This window comes from Sinocyclocheilus rhinocerous, unplaced genomic scaffold, assembly GCF_001515625.1.
Source record: "Sinocyclocheilus rhinocerous isolate Xijiao unplaced genomic scaffold, SAMN03320098_v1.1 scaffold2032, whole genome shotgun sequence".
NCBI lineage: Eukaryota > Metazoa > Chordata > Actinopteri > Cypriniformes > Cyprinidae > Sinocyclocheilus > Sinocyclocheilus rhinocerous.
In genome coordinates this window covers 751,514-767,774 of record NW_015634013.1, presented here as the reverse complement: position 1 = coordinate 767,774, position 16,261 = coordinate 751,514, and the positions used below count along the sequence as shown (strand labels likewise).

Below are 16,261 nucleotides of genomic sequence, written 5' to 3'. Positions count from 1 at the left end.
TTGTATACTAATATAGCTGTATTGTTACATGTTTTATCTGCATTACGTCTGTATTATGTGTGTGTTTTCTCTACTGTGCACTGTGCTTCATGCAATATAAACAGGTCATAAGCCTTCCAGACTTGCTGCTGGATTTCACCTGTGCTCTGGGAGGTTAGAGATACTTCATGATCAGACGTGGATGTCAGTGTGTGACGCTGCCTTTGACCAGCAGGATGCAGAGGTTGTGTGTAGAGAGCTGGACTGTGGGGCTCCTGTACAGGTGCTGGGAGCAGCTGCTTTTGGCAAAGGAGACACTCAGATGTGGACACAAGAGATTCAGTGCAGAGGAAATGAATCTCAGATTTCATTCTGTTCAATATCATCACACAGACACAACTGCAGCAGTGACAATAATGTGGGCTTGAAATGTTCTGGTAAATAATCAATATTCAGGGTCTTCATTTATTTGTAATGTAAGATTTATTATAATCAATCTTAAAGTAATAGTTCACCCAAAAAGGAAAATTCTGTGATTCTTTACTCACCCTGAAGTTGTTCCAAACCTGTATGTTGGTAACCAAACAGTTGACGGTAGGCCTTGACATCCATTGTAATGAAAAAAGTACTATGGAAGTCAATGGCTACCATCGACTGTTCGGTTACCAACATTCTTCAAAATATATACTTTTGTGTTCAACAGAAGAAACTCATACAAATTTGGAAGACTTGGAGGTTGAGTAAATGATGAAAGAACTTAAAATTTTGGATAACCTATACACATAAAGTTCAAAAGCTGTCACTGGGGCGGTACCATTTCAAAAGGCACACTTTTGTACCTAAAGGGTCCATATTGTTACCTTAAAGGTACAAAAGTGTAAAAACTTTATAAAAGGTACTGCCCCAGTGACAGCTTTTGTATTTTATTCTGAGAGTGTACCTTAAAATATATTATATTGCAAAATGTATCCAAATAAGTTGTTTATGTTTTGAGTTGTAACTGAATGGTTATAATTTTTTTTGACCCCTCTTTACATCACACACATAAAAAATATAATTTTCTCAATCAACATATGTTATATGATAGATATTGTTTTTATAATGGGCTTTGTAATGACAAAAGTTGTTTGTCCAGGTTACACTGATCTCAGACTGGTAAATGGCTCAGACTCTTGTTCTGGAAGAGTGGAGCTTCAGTTCTTCAATGAGTGGGGCACAGTGTGTGATGCATGCTGGGATATGAGAGCTGCCAGTGTCCTCTGTAGACAGCTGAATTGTGGGATTGCTGTGTCTGTTGTGGGATCAGACTGGTTTGGAGAAGGAAGTGCTAAAATCTGGGCTGATGTGTTTGATTGTGATGGGAATGAAACAAAACTCTCAGAATGTTCCATCTCTTCATGGAGTCGAGCTAAATGTTCTCATACTCGAGATGTTGGAGTCATCTGCTCTAGTGAGGGGATTTTATTGAGCAAAAATGTTGAATACATATTGCAATATCTTGAAACATCTTAGTAAAATGCCACATCTCCTCAGATTCCCCTCTTGCTCTTCCTGACGGTCTGGTGCAGTTGTCTGGAGAGAGACAGTGTGAGGACAGTGTGTGATGACTCCTGGGATATTAAAGATGCTCATGTGGTGTGCAGACAGCTGCAGTGTGGAGTGGCCCTCAGTAACCAGCAGGTACCAGCCTGGTTTGGTCCTGGTTCTGGACCCATATGGCTGGATGAGGTGGAGTGTGAGGGGAATGAGACATCCCTGTGGAGCTGCTCTTCTCCAGGCTGGGGAAAACATGACTGTCAGCACAAGGAGGATGTTGGAGTTGTGTGCTCAGGTAAAGAGTAGACTGTTGTATTTTTAATTAAACTTATTTTTTTTACATTTTGGGATTTTATAATAATATTTGTTTTCATTTCCTTCAAGATTTTAAGGAAATCAGGTTAACTGAGGGCTGTGAAGGGAATGTGGAGGTTTTCTACAATGGATCCTGGGGTAATGTGTGTTACAACCAGATGGACAGAGACACAGTGAGTCTGATCTGTCAAGAGCTGAACTGTGGAAGATCTGGTGATTTTTCTGATTCAGTATCAAGAGTGAAATCAGCTACTAACTGGCTGGATGAAGTGAAATGTCGACCACATGATTCAAATCTGTGGCAGTGTCCATCTTTACCGTGGGGACAAAATGACTGTGATGGAGATGAAGTGGCCAAAATCACCTGCTCGGGTAAGACCGATGCAGACAAAATTCTGTGCCTGAAAAATTATTACAGCAATCCATATAGAATAAAAAATATAAGTGTAAAATATATTGACTTCATTTATAATTACAGAACAGGAGAGTCATGAGTCCCCTCGTAGCTATTTGACATGCTCTGCATCTTCCTACCAGAGACAGTGTTCAGGTAATTTAATTTGATGGAGCATAAAATCATGAGAGCTATATGCAATGTAAGTTGATAGTGCAATTTGATCTCAAGGCATGTAGCTGCCTCTGTTCTGACATAACTCTGTTGGCCAAAAATGTGTCGTCTTGTCTGTGAATTTAGATCATGTTCCTCTCAGACTGAGTGGAGGGGAGGGCCGGTGCTCTGGGAGGCTGGAGGTGTATCATAACGCTGTGTGGGGCTCAGTCTGTGATGATCAGTGGGACATCAGCGATGCTCAGGTGGTCTGCAGGCAGCTGGGTTGTGGAGCAGCACTGAGGGCTGATGGGAATTCAGTCTTTGGTGCTGGTGAAGGTGTTGTGTGGCTGAACAGAGTCGAGTGCAGAGGGAATGAGATTCACCTGTGGGACTGTCCTCTCTCCCTGAATAACCACACTGACTGCTCCCACAAAGAGCACGCTGGACTCATCTGTGCAGGTCACAGCAAAATACAAACAAATAGTATTCATTTTAGATCATTTTAAGACAATCATGATTTTGAATGTGTTTGTGTATTTGACAGATTTTACAGATGTGTCAGTGTCCTCTACTCCTGCCACAACAACAACAGCTTCTCCTCCAGTGCGCTCAACATCAGTCTCTCCTCCAGCAGCGTCTCTCTCCGTCCCCCCAGTGCTTGTGATTGTTCTGGGAGTTGTGCTCTTACTGCTCTTAGTGCCACTGCTTATACTGATTCAGCAGAACAGAGTGATGAGGAGAGGTAGGAGAGATCCAGAGACTGTCATATTGTGTCTTATTCAGTGTGTGATCAGTCATGTGTTGTGAACTGACAGCAGGTTTGTCTGTCTACACTCACAGCTCTCTCTAAGAGGAAACACAGGACGACGACTGAGGCCATTTATGAGGAGATTCAGCACAGACCCATTAATAGACACGGTCTTTTCATTCAGAGGGGTGAGTAACTGTCATAGTGTCTGATGTGTTGAGATCATCAGGGTCATCACTTTTTTCAGAGGGGTGAGTGGAGTAAATCACACTGATTCATTTGTGGGACCTTGTGTGTGTCATTTGAAATGATATAGGGTTAGTGTTATATTATACAAATGTTTTTGATTGTAAACATATTTCTAATATTCTGCTTCCCAATAACAGGAAGTGTCATTTCTGAAGAACAGTACTCTGGGTATGAAGAAGCTGATGAGTTTCTTTCAGGTTAGAGGAATGAAATGTAAAAATGTTACATACAGAAACGTGAAAATAATTGAAACAAATTTACTTAGCAAGTTAACATTATTCAATGTTATATATCTTGAATATAAAAAATACAAACAAAATTTCCAATGTAGAGATAATAATAAACAATATTTAATTATATTTTTTATATAACATTTTTTCTTTGTTATTTTTAATGTTCATTGCAATTTTATTTATTTATTTATTTTATTATACACACCTGACTACTATAATGACGTCACCACCACTACAGGCCCAACAGGTCAGTGAATGTTGAACTGATCACAAGATTTCACTAAATTAACTTAGTTAACCTACTGGGGCCTTGAACTGTAAAATATGTTTTGTTTTTTTCCCCCTCTTTTGCTTTTAACTCATTTAGAAGAGCAACAAATCACACCCGAGAATTATGATGATATAATCACTGTTGATTTGAGACATCATGCTACAGGTTTATTTCTTTAATTATTAATATTATTTGACTATGCATGTATATTATGTGTATTTTATTATATTATTGTAAATTATTTGTCTTTTGGTTGTCACATTTTATTTTTCTTTATTTTGTTGCAGATGACGTATCAGAAAGCTATGATGATGTTGTCATCATAAGGCAGTTTTCCATTAATCATGCAGGTGTGGGTCACAGATTTAACTTAAATAGTCTGGTAAAGTGTTTTTCTTTTTTTTTATTATAGTGTTAAATTACGAATTATATAGACTTCATATATAATAGTTTTTATATAATATATTGAATTTTGTGAATGCAGTATTATTTTTGTTCATTTAATGATTGATACATTTATATCAGAGGGAGGTCTGGAAGAATCTGACGATGTGAGGAATTTCAGCGAAGATGTGCGAGATTTGTTTGGTATGTTATTTTGCTTTACGTCACTCTGAATATGTCTAGTTTTATTATCTAAAAATTCTAATGCAATGCAAACATTTGTTCTTGCTTTCAAACAGCAGACTATGATTATTTGAGGGAAGAGCCAGGAAAACTGGGAGGGACTGTTTAATTCAGTGACTACACCCACTGCCTCACATCCTGTTATATTTTAAGTGCTCTACACTTAAAAGTGTTGAATGTGCCAAATGTTGAATGTACCAAATCAATTACGTTTAGACAAAGTGTTCTGCTTTTACAATTAATAGACATTAATAGATAACATGGACATCAATTCAAAACATGCAGCAAACAAACTGGAAAAAATATAGAATAAATTCATAAAACAGACAGGGTGTTTAATTTGTTCTCTTGTATTCTCAAGTTTCTGTGATAATCTTAAAAGCTCTATTATATCACTAAAGGTTTCCAGCTCAGGGTAATCATGCTGTGAGTTTCTGAGGGTCAGAAGCCCCTACAATCAAAAGGACCAACATGCTTTTATATACTTTTGAAATGAAAGATTATTGCACACAACTCTTTTTGTAAATGTATTTTAAATGTATTTATCTTATGAGTGCATTTAGCAAAAAAAAAAAAAGATTTTCTCTTTTCTGAGGTTTAGAGTTTCTTCAAAGATTAAACATTTTATTTAGACATGAATAATGTATGATGACAAAGTTCCTGAAAATGTATCTCTTTATTAAAACTGCAGTACGAAACTTTTGCCTCTCTATCAGCATCCCTGCTTGAAACATAAGATTGCAAGTTGATTGATTGATTGATCGATTGATTGATTATTTATCTATTAATTACGGCTTTTTTAATGCTTACTTATAGGCATATGTCCATAAAAATGTCATCTGAACATATCTGCCATATTTGTTTTGACCAAATGAAAACCTAAATGTTTTCAAATAAATCATGTTACTGAAGTTGAGATCTATTGATTGCTCATTCAGATCAGACATAGATCACAGAGCATTTGTGTTGAAACCAGATGGACAGAGACACAGTGAGTCTGATCTGTCAAGAGCTGAACTGTGGAAGATCTGGTGTTTTGTCTGCTTCTACAACAAGAGTGAAATCAGCTCCTAACTGGCTGGATAAAGTAACATGTCGACCACATGATTCAAATCTGTGGCAGTCCGTCTTCCCCCTGGGGACAGAATGACTGCAATGAAGATGAAATCATAAAAACCACCTGAAAAGGAAAAGTACTGAGTCCCCCCCTTCTCCAGTTTCTCCTCCAGCAGCGTCTCTCTCCGTCCCCCCAGTGCTTGTGATTGTTCTGGGAGTTGTGCTCTTACTGCTCTTAGTGCCACTGCTTATACTGATTCAGCAGAACAGAGTGATGAGGAGAGGTAGGAGAGATCCAGAGACTGTCATATTGTGTCTTATTCAGTGTGTGATCAGTCATGTGTTGTGAACTGACAGCAGGTTTGTCTGTCTACACTCACAGCTCTCTCTAAGAGGAGACACAGGACGACGACTGAGGCCGTTTATGAGGAGATTCAGCACAGACACAATCACTTCACTCAGAGGGGTGAGACATGAGCCATCAATCTCATTTAATAGCATTAATAAGAGTCTGTCAGACAGTTGATGTTCATCTATTATTAGTCCTGTTAAACCTCCTGCTTCAAACCACAGAATTCCTGACAGAAAACCACAGAGCTGCAGGGGCATGTTTATATGTGTGTGTGTGTGTGTGTGTGTGTGTGTGTGTGTGTGTGTGTGCGCGTGCGTGCGTGTTTGTCTCTGAAACCTTTCGATTACAGTATATTCTTGTCTTATAAACTGGTCATATCATTCACTACATGATTAAAATGGTAATGGCCTCATGGCAACAGCAATAACATTTTATTTCTAAAACTATTTTGTTTTGATGTTGAAGAGAGGGTGAATGAAACACCACTAGAATACTATGATGTCATTACTGGTGGACTGAATCCAGATCATGAGACAGGTGCAGTTCTGTACTATAATAATAAGTACATAATTGTAATTATGTATGTTATTCTATAATCTATACATTAAAAATTATATATATGAATATATTAAGAACATATACTGTATGGTGGTACCTGTCTCATGTTAAATTTGTAGAAGACGCACCTTGTAGCAGTGATGATATCATCACAAGCCGACAAATGTCGTCACGAGCCGCAGGGTTTAATTTGGATTTGTCTGTGCATGTTTTTTTTACTCTCATAGATTTTGTTACCATTGCCATGCATTATACGACTGATAGATTGCAACGGTTGGAGTTAAAAATCATCATATGTGTTCTAATGAAGAAACAAAGTCACCTACATCTTGTATGCCCTGGGGGTAAGCAGATAAACATAACATTTTCATTTTTGGGTGAACTATCCCTTTAAAGGAATTTTTACTTATTGTTTTTTTAAAGTGCATTTTCTAACTGAGTACCTTTAATGTGATGCTCAGTACCAAAAAAAAAAAAAAATGCAACATTTGTTCTGTCTCTACGCCCATGTGCATGTATTGGACATAACAGAGAATTATGTTGTAGTCATCATTAATGGACAGGACTCTCAAGGTGTAAGGGGTGAGTCACAGAAAATCACATTTTGTTTTTATGATGTATTCAATATAAATTAATCATGATGATTTTATCAAGTTTAATCTAATAGTCTCAGACAGTCATGAGGAGAAAGAGATCAATGACACAAGCTGTGTTACACATTACAATGTGAGGTTTTATTTCACGTGTATCAGAGGGAGAGTTTAGGAGGAGTAAGATGATGTGAAGAACAGCAATGAAGATGACAGAAACCTGTTGAGTAAGTCTTTGTTTCCTTTTTTCCTTTAAATAATTTTAAATATTAAATACAACATTTCAGATTATATATTTACTTTTGTTTTTTAATAACAGACTATGATTATGTGGGGGGAGGAGTCAAAAAATGAGGGTGGGGATGCATGACTTGGAGGCCACACCCATTGCTTCGTTTTTTCATGAAATCACAATTTTACAGCTTCTAGAGCTGGGTTTAAATGATCTTATAGCTTTTTGTTTTAAATTAGTTTTTACTGATGAGTTCACTAGCTTGCATTTCGTAAAAATCAATTGCTTTACACAAGTTTAAAATTGCCATAGTACCATTTCTTTGCTTCTACTTTTCTTTTTTTCTTCAACATTCACATTTTAACTATCATAAACAAACATGCATGATAAATGAATAAAGTCATGCTACTTAAATTTTTTTTTCTAGTAAACATTAATTCTGTGCTCTATCCCTTACTTTAAGTTGGAGCCAATACCCTGTTCTGTCTTATCTAATTAAACCAAATAAAGAAATTGGGTGCTTATTTACGTTAGCATTTTTTTTTTTCTAAGCTTTGTTCATTTATGGTTGTTTAAGAATGAAAACATTATAACCAACAGGATGCTTGTGTAAGTTTTGAGTGGTGTTGTACAAGTATTAATACATTTACTGTGATAACGGCCCTGTCCCAAATCGCACCCTAAACCCTCACGGTCTTCCTCTGAATCCACACATTTGTGACGTAATGCCGTTTTGACTGTTGGGTAAAAGTCTGCTGCAGAGCAGGCCTCAGTGCGGGCTCGGCAGAAGTGCGCATCGAGGGCACATAGCGGCCACAAATGGGGCGCTCACAAGCACCCTTCTAAAAGTTGAAATGACAAATGGGACACCCTAAGGTCTTATGGATTTAACGAACACACGGCAACCACTGAAAGTCTGCAAGACTGCAAGTGCACATGAAGTGTGCCATTGTGGACCAAGTGTGCCATTGTGGATCGTCAAAAGTGATGCCAAAACATTTTGATTGCCCTGGTGGCTGACTGCAGTATTGCAGAACCCTCGCCCCATGAGCCAAACAAAAATATCAAATTACACTTCAAATATTTTTTTTTACCAAAGAGAGTCGTTTTACATCGTTTTTATCAAACGGATGTATAATAAGTTTGGTTTTAGTTATTGATGCTATAAAAACAGGGTGTGGCGACATGATTGTGTGCTTGTGATTGAGTCTTTGGGAGATTAGGCGGGACTTTTATACTACTGCTCCACTTTACAATCACTACTGCGCAGACTCAGGCTTCATATGACGTCATCAACGCAGGATGACAGCAGCCATTTCTGGGATAGTTTGGCTTCATTTTTCTACAGTGGAAGAAAATAGACATGTCCTTTTTTAAAGTTTATGGTCTGAAAGCTGAAAAATGCTGCCTTCAGAACAAAACACATCCAATGATTGTGGACACATCTGGTCCTGCTGAGACATTTTTATCTGATCTGCTTTTGCCTGAAATGAAAACGACTGTGAAGGATAGAAGTACAGAAGTGCACTCAAATGATTGTACTGTTGTTTAACAACATACCGGTTTCTTGTCTGATGAAAGTCTTTATGCAGAAAACTTTTAGTAGAAAAAAGCTCCATAAAACAGTTTTGAAAGTTGTGAGTTGTGAATACATTATCTAGGGCATTTATATACAGTAAATGCCATTGTAAAGACTGTAAGTCTGCCTCTCACAGTTTTGTTTTCATCCACTTTAAATGAACTTAAATTCAATATCCTTTGCTGTCATTGGTAATCCCACTATCCTGTATGTTCAATTTTGTGCCGGTTGAGCTAAAAAAAAAACACATCTTCTAAACTTTGGTGGTCAGTTTGTGTGTAAATGTATGTTTTTTTGTTTTTGTTTTTTTAAACTTTTCCACATTTGCTGTAATGTCAAGCAAGAAATTAGTATTGCAGTAATTAAATATTCGCTTAGTTATCACCAAAGCTCTCTCTATTGTCTTGTACATCATTAAACTGTTATACTGCCTCAAATGTCTGTCTGAAATCAATTTTGTGAGGTACTATGTGTAAACGCCTGCAAAGTTATTGCCTGATAGGGCAGCCAGGGAACAAAAATCAGCTACCTAAGCTTTCAGACACAGCCAATCAATAGCAGAACTGGGGAAGTTCTGGTGTTGAATCGGCTCATACTCTAACTGGCTGGATAAAGTGAAATGTTTACCACATTGACTCAGGTCTGTGGCAGTATCCTTCATTTTGGGCACAGTGAAGGTGGACCGTGATGAGAATATACGGACATAATCTTGAATTCTTTGTGTGTTTTTAAGTAAATTTACTTTGACAGCAAAAGTACATTCATAATTAAATCGTTAACAGTACTGTTATATTGTGGTGGAATTAATCTGGTCCTAAAAATCAAACAAAAGTGCTTTTAAATCTACATCAAATATAAAATCACCTTATTTATTAATCTAATAATTGAAAATAGTCACTTAGCTTACTGAAATGGTGAAAGAGCACACCAGATAACAATGATGATATCACTACTGGACACCAGATTCATGTAACTATATAATTCATACGGGGGAATGTCCTGAAGTGGTTTAACCCTCAAATGGTTCACGTTTCCTGTTTACACTTTTGGTCTTTGGGGTCAATATGACCCCAAAATTGAAAGAGCAATTGAAAAAAATATATAAATTTTTAATCATACAAATAATATATCATGTTATTGTTTACTATTAAAGCTGGATTTTGGGAGATATGAAGTACGTTTGTACCTATTTACCACAAAATTCCTCAACTACTCCATTAGCTTGCATAAATCTTCATGAAAAAAATCACTTAAATTATGATCTAAGTTTGATTTAAGTTGTTTCTGGATATTGATCTAGGTGCTAGGTGTTACTTGTGGAAATTACAGTTTTTGAAAAAAAAAAAGTGTAATGACCATATATATCCAGCAGAGGCCCTTAGAGATCCATTCATTTTTCTGGAAGTGGTTAACTGCTCGTCTCACAACTTTTCTGATATATATTTTGTAAATATATATTGAAACATTATAAAATACCTTAAAAACAGTATTTGGTTAGTATTTGTTTTTGTTGTTTGAGGTATTTTGAAGTGCCCGCTTTTGCAATAATGCCACATAAATTTGCAGAAATGCCACTCAAGTTGTCACTAAAACTTGATTGCAGGCACATTTTTTTCAATCTAAAAATAAAATCAATAAATTTTATTTTACTTAAATGCAAATAAAAACCACACCAAAAAAAAAAAAAAACTGCAATAAGCAGATGTGAATGGTGGCTGTGTGTGTGTGTGTGAGAGAGAGAGAGAGAGAGAGAGAGAGAGTGTGTGTGTGTGTGTGTGTCACTCACTCGTACGTGAGTGAGTATGCTCGTTCCATATTGCATTGGTGCTCTAGTATCAGGCCTTCGATTTTGTGTGGGCAGGGACAGATTGAGGGTTAAATCCTATCTGACTGGTAGAAGCATGGTATTGAATATTGTGGCCTGTTCATCTATCAGCACCGATCATGTGTGGTGTGCCTCAAGGCTCCATCCTTGCTCCTATTTTATTCTCTATTTATATGATTCTTTAGGGAAATATTTTCAAGAAATATATTGCTTTTCACTGCTACGCTGATGATGTACAAATGTATTTGCCACGGTCACATGAAAATAGTTCAGAAACTCTTATGGCCTGTCTTTTAGATCTTAAAACATGGTTGACTTCAAATTTTTTACATCTAAATGAAAATAAGACCGAGATTATAGTTTTCCATTCCAGTGGAGCCATGGGTGCAGCACAGCTATATTTTGGCTCTTTGTCATCTCACGTCAAAACATGTTCGAAGCTTAAGTGTGTATATTGACAGCTCTCTAAAGCTGGACAAACAGATAAATTCTGTTGTAAAGTCAAGTTTCTTTCACTTACGTAATCTAGCGATTAGCAAAGATGAAATCATGTTTCACGTTTAAAGACCTTGAAATTGCGATCCATGCTTTGATATCATCAAGACTTGACTATTGCAATGGGTAAGGGAATTAGCCAGTCATCTATTTCTCATTTGCAAAAAGTTCAAAACTCTGCTGCTAGACTCTTAATGGGTAATACAAACGTGACCATATTACTCCTACCCTGGTCTCCCTGCATTGGATTCCAGTTTATTATAAGATTGTTTTTAAACTTCTGTTATTTGGTATACAAATCCTTGCATGGACTCACACCGCCCTATCTTTCAGATCTCGTAATTGAATATAAGACTGTACAAACTTTGAGATCTGCGACTCAGAAGTTACTCAAAATTCCAAGGACACTGAGTCAAAAAAGGAGATTGCACCTTTGCTGTAGCAGAGCCTAAACTTTGGAACAGTCTGCCTAAAAATATTAGAGATGCAGATACAGGATTTTAAAGTACAACGCAATTGCCATTGCTATTGCTGTACACTTATTTAAGTTTGTTTTGACTGCTGTGGTTTGAATACCAGGATTTTTTAGGTGTAGATGACACACCTGAGACCTATAATGACACCACCCAAAAAGGACAGGTCACCAATACTTTTTTTCCAGGTTTATATCCCTTCTAAACAGGAACCTATGATTATGACATTTCTTCATTAGCATAATATATATGTTTTATTTTCTTTATAGATGGTATCAACACATCACAGAGCACTGAAAAACATCTGTTGATATGTGTATTTTCTTCTATATTAATATTGATATAAGAAATAATAATAATAGTATATTAATATTAAAACCATATTAATATTATTCTTCTATAATAATAACAGTATTCATCATAACTTACAGGTTATAGTTATATGTGTATTCGTCCACAGACAGGCAAGTCTGAGTGAGGCAGCTGAAAGGTATTATGGGAAAGCAGCTGATTTAAGACCTGATATAAACACTTTTTTTAGCCATTCTAGATGTTATAAAGTTATTGATTGTTTTACATGCATTAATTATTTAATAATTATTAATAAAAAACCTCCTCATTTTATGATATGCTCTTTAAGATTAAATCAACGTCTTCCATCATACTTGTTGCTTCTACTATTTTAGAATGTCAGTTTTATTTGTTTTAATTCATTAATTAATTAAAACTAACCAACCAACCTACAATTCTTTAGCCATCCTTATCCTGATTATCTATTTTTGTGTCTGTTTCTCGATTTCCCAGCATCCAGTAGCTCTGATGAATCTCGGGGCGATCCTCCATCTTAATGGCACGATGAAGAAAGCTGAGAGCAGCTACTTCCATGCGCTGCAGCTCAAACCTCATAACTCGGTCAGACAGATGTTGATGGAACTGGTTAAAACTTGAACTAGTCTGGAGGATGAGAGTGAAGAATCTGATGCGGAACCTCTGTGAAGTTCTGCTTTGGACAGTAAAGACCCCTAAAAGAGTAAAAGATCAGTAAAGTGCACGAACACAGAAGAGATGGATTATATTTCTCAGAGCACTGACCAGGATGAATTTCAGTGATTATTTTCCCCCCATTCTGTCTTACAAATGCAAAAGGCTAAACATGTCATCTGTAACTTGTACCAAATTAAGTCTTTTTTTTTTCTTTAATGACTTTAAATTTAATTTTAAAAAAAAAATTTTTTTTTAATAGATTTTCCTTATGCTGATATGTAAAATGTCTCCTCTTAATTTATTTTTGATAAATCATTCATCTGTAACTTGTACCAAATTAAGTCTTTTTTTTTTTCTTTAATGACTTTAAATTTAATTTAAAAAAAAAAAAAAAATTTTAATAGATTTTCCTTATGCTGATATGTAAAATGTCTCCTCTTAATTTATTGTTGATAAATCATTGGTTTATCACCTGGTTGTTAATGAAGCACTGTTGCTTTGTTTAATTTTAGGCTTTTTACCGAAACATTTTACCACTATAAAAATGTATATTCGACCAGAAAAACATTCAGAATTTTTATTATGAGAAAGAACCAAACAATTTCTGTTCCAGTAAGCGTTCAACAGGCACGCTTCTGTCGTAACACAAGGACAAGACCCTTATAAGCGTTCAACAGGCACGCTTCTGTCGTAACACAAGGACAAGACCCTTATAAGCAAAAAGTTTTTTGTTTCCATCCAGGGGCGTCACTAGTGGGGGGAAAAGGGTGACCGAGTGCATAGGACCGCGCGCACCCGTAAATAGCGTTTTGCTTCCATCTTGTGGTTGAGTAGTGTATTGCCACATTCAACGCACAAGCTGCTATAGTGAATGAAAGTGTTTTATTTACAATTAGACATTGATTTGTGTGATGTTTGCCATTTTTATATAAATAATCTTTAAAATTGAATGAACAATTTATATACTACTACTACTTGAATGGGTAACAGTTTGGAAATTATATTTTGTAATTATTTATAAAGATAAGCATTCCTCTAAATTATATTTTAAATATATATAATTATCTGGTTAACAGGTTTTAAATGGTTGAGCATAATGATTGAATTCTATAAATTGAGAAAATGGAATGAGATACTTGTTTACCAGTCATGTTGTTTAAATGATGTTATTTGCGTGGTGTAACAATTTTTTAAGAATTTTTCTTTATTTCTTGTAAGAAGAAAATCATATGATAAGTTTGAAGTGAGCAGTTATCAGTTTCTGTATCTCAGCAGGGGTTGATGCTGTAAATATCCTGGAGTGCTTCCTCTCTCTGAAACCTTTCAAGTCTCCTGAATGATGTGTGACTATTTTATGCCCCTGGTGTGACTATTTTATGCCCCGCGCGCACATCCTCACTGAAGTGTCTTTATATATGATTGAAGAGGAGTCATTTTCAGCACTGGTGTTCTATTGATACAGTAGCCTATATATGGTGAAATTTCTCGTTAGTCACAGGATTATTTTTACTTAAAATTTTAAGCTAAACATTTAAACTTTTTACCATTAAACCATTTTACAATATTATAAATTTTACAGAGTTGAGTTTATTATGTATTAATGTCATGCTAACAGGCACTAATTGACGTTTACACTAATAGACATTTTTAGGACATATGACATTAGTTATCAGTGATTTTATCGCATCTCTGCAGGTGTTTGGCTTTGATGCTGTAAATAAACTGGAGAGTTTCCTTTCTCCTGTAAGTCTTATATATATATATATATATATATATATATACATACATACATACATACATACACATATATATATATATATATCTGTGTGTGTACTTCCCCTCAGTCAGGCGCCTTGATGTATGGGGAGGTGGAGTTCATCAGCGTTGACAGTTTTGGTGTATATGGAGAAAATCAGAAACGCGTCCTCTGATTTGTCACTGAAGTTGTTTGATGATTTCCTCTGTTGTGTCTAATAAGGTAATAGCGAGTGTGATTGGAGGGTGTTGGGACTCTTTCTCTCTCATTAAGGAGGCTGAGAGGATGCCTGTGCTTCTGTATCATCAGTGCGGAGAAGCTTGAACTGGATGTTGAGTTAATCATGCTGAGGACGATGAGAAGATGCCTGATACTCATTTTACTGTCTGCAGTTGTAATACTCATCACAGCTGGTAAGTACACAAGGAATTAAACAGATGAAGTTATTTTCAGATGTTATCTCAGAGTCAAGCTTGTAATTTTAAGCAATTAATGGGGTGTCTCAGATAATAATAATAATAATAATAATAATAATAATAATGCTTAATCATGTTTATATGTTATTTATAGAATACCAAAGAATTTAATTTTAATTAAAAATATAATTTTATTTTATTATTTATTTATTTTCCTATCTTGATTTGTGCTTAATTGAGATAAACGCTTATAGATAAAGAGCTTAAAGCTTATAGATACACTGCATGATACAGAGAGGGAAAAAAGGAAGAAATATTAAATTTAAAAGCTTAGGTGTTCCATTTGTCTAGTTGCCCCACTAGTAACCATATGTAACCATATGCATAAATTTTTCTCTTTCTCTCCCACCCTTATTCTAATCCCATCATCTTTTTGTCATTGCTTCAGCTCAATATACAGACAGTGTGAATGTGAGGTTGGTTGGTGGTCACAGTCGCTGTGCTGGTAGAGTGGAGGTTCTTCATAGAGGTCAGTGGGGAACAGTGTGTGATGATGACTGGGATTTGCCTGATGCTGCAGTGGTGTGTAGAGAGCTGGACTGTGGAGAACCTGTAGATGCTCTGCGTGGTGCTCAATTTGGACCAGGTTCAGGACAAATCTGGATCAATTTTGTCATGTGTTGGGGATCAGAATCCACACTAAAGAACTGTGGGTCAGGAGGATGGGATAGACACAACTGTGATCACAATAAAGATGCTGGAGTCATCTGCTCAGGTAAAGTACTGTATACTCTAAGTAATATCTGTGTAAAACTTTTGCGCTTACATACTGGTTTATAATTTTCTATTTTATTTTTTAAATGTTTTTACATTTATCAGTTATCACTATCTTGAGTATCTGTAAATGAAGATTTGTTTGTTTGTTGTTGTTTACTTTGCACATTTGTATTGTTTTATTTAGAAGTCAGGTTGGTTGGTGGTTCTCGCTGCTCTGGGAGGTTAGAGATACTTCATGATCAGACGTGGATGTCAGTGTGTGACGCAGCCTTTGACCAGCAGGATGCAGAGGTTGTGTGTAGAGAGCTGGACTGTGGGGCTCCTGTACAGGTGCTGGGAGCAGCTGCTTTTGGCAAAGGAGACGCTCAGATGTGGACACAAGAGATTCAGTGCAGAGGAAATGAGTCTCAGATTCACCTCTGTCCAACATCACAATCACATGAAAACAATTGTTCTCATGACAATGATGTTGGACTGGTGTGTACAGGTATGTGTTGACCGTTTCAACTGGAAATATTTATTTAATTTTGATAGTTCTCTTCCAACTTTTTTTTCCTTACTGTGCACAGAAATAATAAATGTGCGGTTGGTTAATGGAAACAGTCCCTGCAGTGGGACAGTGGAGGTTCATCATAGAGGTCAGTGGGGAACAGTGTGTGA

General features: G+C 36.2%; 2 protein-coding genes across 2 annotated transcripts in view; both read left to right on the top strand.

Moving 5' to 3' along the window:
• LOC107745015 (scavenger receptor cysteine-rich type 1 protein M130-like) overlaps positions 1-12,616 on the top strand; it is a 27,908-nt gene extending 15,292 nt beyond the window's left edge. Inside the window, exons 8-16 of the mRNA XM_016558852.1 lie at positions 1,115-1,455; positions 1,513-1,810; positions 1,900-2,202; positions 2,309-2,380; positions 2,525-2,839; positions 2,925-3,122; positions 5,947-6,030; positions 6,138-6,169; positions 12,473-12,616. Of these exons, the coding sequence (XP_016414338.1) occupies positions 1,115-1,455; positions 1,513-1,810; positions 1,900-2,202; positions 2,309-2,380; positions 2,525-2,839; positions 2,925-3,122; positions 5,947-6,030; positions 6,138-6,169; positions 12,473-12,616 (1,787 nt within the window). The remainder of the gene's footprint in view (positions 1-1,114; positions 1,456-1,512; positions 1,811-1,899; positions 2,203-2,308; positions 2,381-2,524; positions 2,840-2,924; positions 3,123-5,946; positions 6,031-6,137; positions 6,170-12,472) is intronic.
• A 1,892-nt stretch (positions 12,617-14,508) lies between these two features.
• LOC107745014 (deleted in malignant brain tumors 1 protein-like) overlaps positions 14,509-16,261 on the top strand; it is a 15,484-nt gene continuing 13,731 nt past the window's right edge. The window contains exons 1-4 of the mRNA XM_016558851.1: positions 14,509-14,542; positions 15,273-15,599; positions 15,786-16,088; positions 16,171-16,257. Coding sequence (XP_016414337.1) covers positions 14,509-14,542; positions 15,273-15,599; positions 15,786-16,088; positions 16,171-16,257 — 751 coding nt within the window. The remainder of the gene's footprint in view (positions 14,543-15,272; positions 15,600-15,785; positions 16,089-16,170; positions 16,258-16,261) is intronic.